The 10,283-nt window shown below is 39.7% G+C and overlaps 1 protein-coding gene across 4 annotated transcripts in view; it reads right to left on the reverse strand.

Moving 5' to 3' along the window:
• The window catches only part of ZKSCAN8 (zinc finger with KRAB and SCAN domains 8), a 54,153-nt gene extending 45,014 nt beyond the window's left edge, over positions 1–9,139 (reverse strand). Inside the window, exons 1-4 of one of the 4 annotated variants that reach the window (XM_086369753.1) lie at positions 8,964–9,139; positions 2,027–2,130; positions 1,431–1,942; positions 642–783 (exon numbers count right to left, since the gene is read on the reverse strand). In XM_086369753.1, the coding sequence (XP_086225879.1) occupies positions 642–783; positions 1,431–1,847 (559 nt within the window). In that variant the 5' untranslated portion in view covers positions 1,848–1,942; positions 2,027–2,130; positions 8,964–9,139. Of the gene's footprint in view, positions 1–641; positions 784–1,430; positions 1,943–2,026; positions 2,150–8,963 lie in introns of all 4 variants that reach the window. The other 3 variants (XM_086369755.1, XM_086369768.1, XM_086369754.1) reach the window with 3 other exon arrangements.
• Between the last annotated feature and the right edge of the window lie 1,144 nt (positions 9,140–10,283).

Below are 10,283 nucleotides of genomic sequence, written 5' to 3' on the forward strand. Positions count from 1 at the left end.
AGGATACAAAATCACTTGTGAGGTGTTCCTGCCAAATAGGCACAATTTGAATCTAAATAAGAGAAAACATCACACAAACTCAAATTGTTGTCATTCTACAAAATAATTGACTTGTACTCTTCACAAATTCAAGATTATGGAAGGCAAAGAAAGGCTGAGGAACTATTCCAAGTAAAAGGTGAGTAAAGAGACAGGATAACTATTTGCAAACTGTGATCCTGGACTAGACTCTGGAAAAACTTTGGGACAGCTGGCAAAATATGAGTGTTTTATAACTGTGATCAATTCATTGTGGTATCTATGAAAATGCTCTTGTTTAAGAAAAGACATACTGAAGTACAAATAAAATGGCATGGGATACCAACAAAATCTAAAAATGCCTATGCCTATGCAGTAAATACACTGTGGTAACAGAAACATACGAAGCTATAAAATCCCCAGATTCTTTCATTTGTTCTTGAATTTACCACTGGGACTGACAGTCTGTATTTGAAGCTTAGATGAAATTTAAATCAGATCTTATGACCAGTCTGTAAACAGCAGATTCTAGTTCTTGGTTCAAGGAACTAGATAGGTGTCCTGAATGTACTTTCTTTCCTTTTCACTTCCTCCCTCCTCAGCAGTGAAATCTGGCTCCTCACCTCTATCATGTGGCCCTTGGAGAACTGCAGATTTGTGCTGCATTGCCACAGGTTGGAGCTGAGTATCTGGAGGCTCCGGTGCAGATTCTGAATGCATCAACTCCTCCCAGAGTACCCTATGTCCATGTGGACGAGCTGGGACCTAGAAACAAGACAGTTGCATTACAAGGAATCCCTCTGAGAAATGAAGTGAACAATGTAAGAAAAAGCACATCTAAAGGAATACATATGGGGGAAGGAAAAAGCAGAATCTTAATTACTTCAAAGGGGCAGTAAGGAACACAAACATGCTGATTCGCACAGAAAGGCATCATTTATGCTTAGCACTGAAGAAAAAGATTTCTGCTGATGCCCTCCTTGATGCACAAAATGCTGATACTTTGTACTCTCAAGAAAGGAGAAGAATGATAAACAGCAACTTAAAGCAGTACTCTTCAGCGGAAAAAATTTTTGATAAGAAACTAGGAAATCTGAGTTCTGGCCTCAGATCTATCTTTAGTTATTTGGTTGCCCCTGGAAAATAAGTTCTCTATGCATCAGTTTCCCATCTGGCAAACAGAACAATAATACAACTGCAGGGATGTTATGAGGATTAAAAAAAAATGGATTTATATCCTTTACAAGAATAAAAAGAACTCTATAGATAGAAGCCACGCCACAATATAACTATTTTCATTCTCCTATAACAAAACTCATGCTCAGCATTTATTCTCCCACTTTGTATCAAGGTCCCTCCACCCAGCTCCCTGGACTCTCACAGTCACAGCATGCCCACCTCCTTCTACGTACCGGCCGTCCCAATATATCAATTTGCCTTTCCAAATCCTCCAGTAGGGTCACCACTTCCTCTCCATTCTCTAGCTGATGTTCCTTCACCAGAGTCTGGAGCTCCTCAGGCAGGATGGTCAAGAACTGCTCTAGCACCAGCAGCTCCAGGATCTGCTCCTTGGTGTTCAAATCTGGCCTCAGCCACTGATGGCAAAGTGCGCGGAGTTGGATCAGAGCTTCTCGGGGTCCTAGTGTCTCTTGGTAGCATAACTTCCTGAAGCGTAGGCGGAACAGCTCTTGGCCAGGAGGGTTATTTTCATGTAGACTTGATTCCTGGTCCCAACCATGATCTTCCTCTACCTTGACAATTACAAGGTCCTCTTCAGGAACCTGGTCTGGTGGGGATGGGGCTAAAGACTTTCTTGATTCTGCTGCCATTTAGGGCCAGAAAAGCTCAGGAGACTCGTTTCTACTATGTTTCTTTATCTTCTTAAGAGAAGAACCTTCTGAGGGCCTCTTCTTTAAGGGTACTTCTTTGGGGACAGAAAATGACAAATAGTGTAAAGGCAAGCCAAAGGTCACAATAATTTACTGAGATATCTTAACAAGTTCCCTACCATGACATGGATGTCATTTAAGTGATCCTCTCCAGAAATAACTCCTTGCCTTCTTAGCCTTCTGCCATGCCAATTCCATCTGGGAATTCCTTCTGCTTTCTCTCCTGGGGATGTGGAACATGGCTAAACAAAGTCAGGAAACCATGTAGACTGGGTCTAATTGAAATTCCATATTTAATCTCATCTGACACTCAGTGCTACTGATTTGATTCCTTTCAGCATTTGCTATACCAGCTATACTGTTTTGACACACTGCAGCTCTTAACCTGCCCCTCACTCTCAACATGAGACTAATTTCCACATAATATAGCTAAAGGTATTGTCAAGAAAGGTCCTAACACTTTCCTCTTCTCCACTTAACATTCCTTATCCCACATGTACTCCACCCCCAACCCCACTCCCAACCCCCTGGTCTCCACACTAACTTCCACTATGGACTTTATTTCAAGCTTTGTAAAGTCTTCTCTAGGGCACAGGTTCTGTACCTCTAAGGAACCTGAATGCCCTATCAACACTTGCAACCCCCAAACCTAGTCCCACAAACTAATGACACACAATGTTTTAGAAATAAAATTATACAGTATGTAGCCTTTTGAGTCTGGCATATCTTCTAGCATATTGTACTTGATTCATCAACGTTAGTATATGTATCAGTTTACTCCTTATATAGCACAGCATGGCAAGCATTCACCAGTGGACTTCCTATAACCATTTGCTTCAGTCGTGTCTGACTCTTTGCCACCCCAAGGACCATAGCCTGCCAAGCTCCTCTGTCCATGGGATTCTCCAGGCAAGAATACTGGAGTGGATTGCCATGCCCTCTTCTAGAGGATCTTCCCAACCCAGGGATAGAACCTGTGTCTCTTACGTCTCCTGCATTGGCAGGCGGGTTCTTTACCACTAATGCCACCTAACAAGCCCTCTTATTCCTTATACGGATAAATGTTCATCCATTCTCTAGTTTAGACTATCTCAGTTGCTTCCAGTTTTTGATGATTACCAATAAGGCCACTATAAGTATCTGCATATGAATTTTTGTGTGAACATTTCTCCTGGGTAAATATCCAGAAAAAAAAACTGCTGGGTCATAAGGTAAGTATATGGATAACTTTATGAGAGACTGCCCGACTGTTTCCCAAAGTGGCTATAATACTTTGCATTCCACTAGCAATATGTGAGAACTGCAATTGTTCTACATTCTGACCAGCATTTGAAACACACACATACACATATAGATAGACACATACACATAGATTTTGGTATTCTAAAAGACATAGTGGTATTTCATAAGGTTTTAACTTGCATTTCTCTACTGACTAATAATGCTGAGCATCCTTTCCTGTGCTTATTTGCCATTCATATAATTGGTCCTTCAATCCATGGGTTCCAACGTTCCTGGATTCAATCAATCATGGATCAAAGATATTTGGGGAGAAAAAATTCCAGAAAGTTCCAAAAGGTAAAACATGAATTTGCCACACATCACCAACTATTTACAAAGCATTTATATTTTATTAGGGATTGTAAGTAATCTAGAGATGATTTAAAGTATACAGGAGGATATGCATAGGTTATATGCAAAGACTATTATATTTTACATAAGACTTGAGCATCAACAAATTTTAGTATCCAAGAGGGTCCTGGACCCAATTCCCCATGGATACCAAGAGACAACTGCATCCTCTTTGACTTTTTCCTATATTTAGAATTCGATTTTTAAAAATAATTGACTTTTGAGAATTCTTTACATATTTTGGATATAAGTCCTTTACGAAATATGTGACTTGCAAATATCTCCCCCTTTCCATTCTTTTAACAGTGCCTTTTTAAGAACAGAAATTCATAATTTTTTGAAATTTAATTTGTCAACTTTTAGGGATTGTACTATTGTTGTCATAGCTAAGAAGTTTTTGCTTAATCCAAGGACACAAAGATTATAGTTTAAATTTTTACTTTTAGGTTTATAATCGCTTTTAAGTTAGTTTTTGTTCAGAGTTTGAAGTATGGATGGAGGTTCCTATAGGTATCAAATTGTTGCAACACTATTTGCAGAAAAGATTAAACTTTACGTATTGAAGTATCTTACGTCTTTGTATCTTTGTCAAAAATCAATGGACTGTGTGTGTGGATCTCCTTCTGGAATCTCGATTTTGTTCCACTGATGTATATGTTATTCCTTTCGCCAATACAAACTGTCTTGACAGTTGTGGCTTTTTAAATCTTGAAATAAATTACTAAGAGTCCTGTAACTTTGTTGTTCATTTTCAGAATTATTTTAGTTTTTCTAGTTCTGTTGCCTTTTGGTATAAATTTTATGTCTTCTAAAAAACAAAAAACAAAACTCCTGGAATAGGATTTGTGTTGATTCTATAGTTCAGTTGAGAGACAAGTGACATCTAAACAGTATTGTTTCCCATCTCATAAACATGGTATGTCTGTCTATTTATTTAAGTTTTCTAATTTCTTTCATTAGTACTCAAACTACCTATTCTCAAAGGACTGGATAAAATGCTTTCTTCTTTAAAATCCTTTCTTAATGATTCCAATTGGAAATGATTTCCCTCTTAGTCTACATATCTGTTACACAAGTATCACTTCAATGTTATTTTTGCCATAATTGTGTATTATTAGTTGCAAAGGAGTTTTGACTTTCTAACTTGATTCTATATTTCCTATGAGTAGAGATCTTTATCTTTTATCTTATTGATAGAATGGAAGAAGATTAGAGGACTATTATTTATAATACTCAACACAGACTGTATTTGTATTTGTTGAGCAGTTAAGTTTTACATATAACGCCCAAGTCTTTACACTTATTCAATGACAGGGGCCTGTTTCTTTGTGGGATATATATCTATGGCTTTCACCTTTGGTATCTGGCATCACTCTTGCCTGCAGTAGCAGTGGTAAGTGATCTTTCTGCCCTGTTATGCTTTTCTTCATGTTCCATAAAGCTGCTTATTGTGGGTTGAATTGTGTCCCTCCAAAAAAAAAAAAAAAATGTTGAGGTACTAACCCTTGGTACTTGTGAATTTGACCTTATTTGGAAATAGACTCTTTGCCGTTTTAATCAAATTAAGATGAGGTTATATTGGAGTGAAAGTGAAAGTGAAGTTGCTCAGTCATATCCGACTCTTTGCGACCCCATGGACTGTAGCCTACCAGGCTCTTCTGTCCATGGGATTTTCCAGGCAAGAGTACTGGAGTGGGTTGCCATTTCCCTCTCCAGGGGATTTTCCCAACCCAGGGATCAAACCCAGGTCTCTGGCATTGTAGGCAGACGCTTTTATATATTGGAATAGGGTGGCCCTTTAAGCCAATATGACTAGTATATTTATAATAAGAGAAGAGACATGGAGATTGACACATACAAAGAGAAGGCCATGTGAATACAGAAGACAGTCATGTAACTAGGGCGGTAGAGATGGAGTTATGCAGTTTCAAGTCAAGGAACGCCAAGGATTGTCAGTAACGATCAGAAGTTAGGAGAGTATGACTCTGCTATCACATTGACCTTAGACTTTTGGCCATCGTAACTATGGGGAATAAATTTCTGTGGAAGCCATCCAGTTTGTGGTACTATGTTATGGCAGCCCTATCAAACTAAATACACTGCTAGAGAGACTGTCTTAACACATACGTAATACAACTCACCTCCTTAAAATCTTTCAATAAGGAACTTAACTCTTCAGCATGGAATGTAAGGCCCTTTATGATATGTAAAACTGTCTTGCTTTATCTGCTATAAACTTTCCTTTACAGGGCTTCCCAGGTGGCTCAGAGGGTAAAAGCATCTGCCTACAATGTGGGAGACCTGGGTTCGATCCCTGGGTTGGGAAGATCCCTTGGAGAAGGAAATGGCAACCCATTCCAGTACTCTTGCCTGGAAAATCCCATGGACAGAGGAGACTGGTAGGCTACAGTCCATGGGGTCGCAAAGAGTCGGATATGACTGAGCTACTTCACTTGCACTTTTTTTTCTTTCTCCTTCATACAGCCTTTTCCAAATGTGGCCTTCTCCTATCCCCATTCTGCTGTAGAGCTCTTTAGCTCAGTGGTTCTCAATTCCTCCCATATCCCAGATATTTAGCAATGTCTGGAAACATTTGGGAAGGGATGCTACTAGTAGCTAGTAGGTAGAGGCCAGAGATGTGATTAAACATCCTCAATGTATAACATAATTCTCCGTAAAAAGAATGATCTGGTTAAAAGTGTCAGTGTTATGGCTGATAAACCCTAGTGTTGCAGAAATCACTGAACTCTAACTTGAAAGTCTCAGCTTATCTATTACCTTTTAAATCAGGTCTTCCCTGTTGCCCCCACTCCTCAGCTGCCAACATCCCCCACCCTGGAAGATTAAGGTGCTCATTTTTGCCAAGTTATTTTTTGCAAGGTGTCCGCACAGGATTTATCACATTGTATAGAGTATGTACTGCAAATGTCTGCCCATGGACATGGTCTTTGTGACAGTGATCTTTTTCTTTGTATCTCTTTGTAACTTATATTACATATTTGTAGGCCAGAAAGATCACAATGGCAACACTGTGGACAAGGGCCTGGAGAAAATATAACTGAAGGCAGCACTGTAGAGAATAGAGAATAGCATAACTAAAGGAGGCATATCCAAAAGCAATTGGCAAGAAATGCTAATATCAAGATAAATTCACAGACCTGTAGTCCATCTAGGGAAAGAAGAGGTGGGCACTTAGAAATCAGATTACATATTGTTACTGACATGAGTCTTCAAGTCAGTGTCTCTATCTTTCAGGCATCTGAGGCCAAGAGAGTAAGGTAGGGTTGGCTCAAAGTCTCTCAAACTAATGAAACACAGCGCTTCTTTCCATAAAAAAGCCCATACGCACAAAAGTTTACATTTTCAGTGTTCGTACATCAAACATTCTCCAAAGAACTCCAAGAAGGTTAAGAACCCCTACTTAGAGAATGTGGACAGAAAAGGAAGGGAATTTGAAAAATTATCTTTAAAATCAAGACAGACTGGTAACAACAGTTTGGTGAGGAAAGTACAGATGAAGAAACCAGGGAGCAAGAGATAAAATTAAATATGGTGATTAACAACAAAGGGTTTAATTCATAGATAATAACTTTACAGAGAAGTGGGGGAATTTTCTGGTATAGAGATTTGAGGGAAGAATGAAATCTCTGTCTTAGCAAAAGGCTGAGATTTTGTGGAGGGTTTGAGACAAGGGGTAAAGAGAGACACTTTTGTTTTGAACACACAGGACCAACATCCATGGTTTTTAAAATAATTCACTTAAAAAGTCAATAAAAATTTAATAAATCCATTACTATGGGACATGAATTCTAAGCTCTAATTGTTTTGAATGCATAGTCATAGTTTTAGGAAATTTAGACAAATTTCCTAAAGTCAAGGTTCATCTTTAACTACTGAACTACTGGCCACCTTCCACCTTATAATCAATACTCATTAATATTAGCTATAAAAAGTTTCAATGTTAAGTGTGCATCATTCAAGAACTTTACATTGTTGATGTTAAAATAGTAGTATAGTACTAAACGATATTTTAAAAAGTCTCAACAGTGAAACTGATGGGAGTCATCTGTTAGGTTTGTTCATATTTCAAATCACATCAACCAACAAATCTTGTCCATTATCCGTTTGATTATTCTTTTTAGTAGCGAATTTTCCTGTTTTGGTCTCGTCCCTCTTTAATCAGACAGTTTTTGAAAGTTACAGCCTATAACCAAGTACAAAGATATGTACTACAAAATTAGTCCACTATAAATATAACACCTTCCTCTCAGTTTTGTGTATATGCCCCTGTACTTAAATTAAGTTGGTAAGCACCGTGTGGATAAAGACTGCTTCTTACATCCTCTTTTAAGAATACTTCATCAACTTTATTGATTTAGGAAATTAAAAAAATCTTTAAAGCTTCTTCTCATTTTTAATGCAATAATATTGTGAACTACTGAAGACATGTTTTAACACCATTACCTTTTTAATAGATGAAGAAAGAATGCTTTCTTCCTTTAGACTAATTTGTCTAATTTGGGATGTTTGGGAGCTGAAATAAAACCAAGCAAAGGTATTTTCCAGGCTTTAAAAATCAAGGTGAAGCAAACACTGTGTTTTATAGGTATCTCAAACTGTGTAAGTTGAATATTTTAACATCCACATTTTACACTTAACTACAGCAGAAATTCAAAATATGTATGCATTTGCTAAAACTATGATTACTGCATAAGTATACTTAACTTGAACTAATCAAACAACAGAAATATGTATTTTTTAGAGGTGGTAGCGACAAAAGTTATTCATGAGTCACCTGAATTTCAGAAATGGGGCCCCTCCTAAAGAGTTTTCAGGCATCTGCTTCAACTAGCTTTAATAAACAAAGTATTCTGAATAAGGTTGAATTTTATATTACCGCAAAGTTGTCAAAAACTGTTTCGTTGTACATTATCCAGTCAACACACTGTCATTTTCTGAATACACTACAGAAAGCAAAACAAACTAAGCAGGAAAAACAGGTTTCCAAGGACAACTGGGGTTTCCAAAAACAATATATATATATATATATATTTTAATGACAATTGTGACGGAAATGCAAAACTGTTAAACAAAAACAATTCAAATAGTGGACAGTGGTCAATAAAAGATAACAAAGGGACAGTTTTCTACTTTAAGACAAATAAGACTGACTGCAAATAACACCACAAACGATTAGCGATGAAGAAAGCGTATCTTCACTGAAGGTTCCTTAGGAAAAAGTTTGGGCACGCGGACTCGGCCTGCGCTGGCAAGCAAAGCGACCCTTAACCGACCGAATCACCCCGGGGCGCAGACCTCGGCTCAGGGCCCCTCTCCAGACCCCTCAGGCTTGTCCTCAGCTGCGGCCTGGTCTGGCCACAAAGCGTTCCTGTTTCCTCCGGCCCAAGGCCGGACTGTACTCACCGTGAGTTCCAGGGGCGGCCTGCGGTGGGGAAGGATGCTACAAACGGTGGACAGACCCACAGGAACGGCTGCAAGAAGAGAGGTGCGAAAGCAGCAGCCGGCCCAGGACCCTCCAGCCCCTAACTTCCAGACGTGAAGAGGCACACCGCCGGCCAACAAGCATGTTGCCCCAAGCCACTTCCGGGAGCTCTCTAGGAATCCTGGAGGTCTGAAAGCTCTATGGTCGGACCAATGAGCCAACTGGGCCACCACGCCCCTCACAACCGAACGCTAGGCCTCGCTGTCTTTTTGCGTCTACGCGTCGCAGGATTGCGCGCGGCTCTAAGGCGCCGGGAAAGTTGTGATAAATAACGGACTGTGGCGTCACTTCCGCCTCGCGCACTGGGGCCAACGACCCCGCTCCGCACACTCGCTGGGGACGTAAAGGTCCCCCGGAGAGCTCATCCGAGGGCTTGCGGAGGCCAGGGCTGGGAGCAGGCGGTAGCTGGGGTAGCGGTGGAGGATGCACGTCAAGGATCCTTATGATGCTAAGTAACTAGACTTGCGTTTGGCCGGGTTAGATATCCCTGCACTTTATTGTTCTCTCTCCATAAACATATCCAACCCTCCCACGTAGACTGCAAATTTCTTGAGGAATTCCAGTTTATCATGGTTCATAGAAAATATGAATTCTTTCGAGTCTTTACATATGTTCCACCCTTTCCTATTTTAATGAACTACAGTCTCTTACAAAATCTGCTTTGCAGTTTAGCTTTTTTAGTACTGAGTTAAATTTAGGATTAACTTTAGGGGACTTCCCTGGTGGTTCAGACGGTAAAAGCATCTGCCTACAATTCAGGAGACTTGGGTTCAATCCCTGGGTTGGGAAGATCCCCTGGAGAAGGAAATGGCAACCCATTCCAGTATTCTTGCCTGGAAAATTCCATGGACGGAGGAGCCTGGCAGGCTACAGCCCATGGGGTCGCAAAGAGTCAGACACGACTGAGCGACTTCATTTAAGTTTAGGATTATGACGTAATCTATGACATAAACTTAAGTTGTAGACCCTATTTCCAATACCACAAATTTAGAAAAACCCAAATTCAAATCCATGTTCTTTCCTTATACACCCTTACAATTTTAACTTTTTAGACTACATAGGATTTGGGGGCGGTGGTTGTGGATGCTGGCCTAAAAAATCAAACAGCCAATTATTTTAACAGCAAAATGGGTTTGTGCAGGAAAAGCAGAGAATTGCTATTTGGGTCACGCAAAGCGTGGTGTTTCAGAGGCAAGATCAAGAAACAAAGGGAAGATCAACTTTATTAGTTTGGGGGAGGG

The sequence above is a fragment of the Bos grunniens genome, chromosome 23 (assembly GCF_055505025.1).
Source record: "Bos grunniens cultivar Pamir isolate PY7600 chromosome 23, Bosgru_T2T1.0, whole genome shotgun sequence".
Lineage (NCBI taxonomy): Eukaryota > Metazoa > Chordata > Mammalia > Artiodactyla > Bovidae > Bos > Bos grunniens.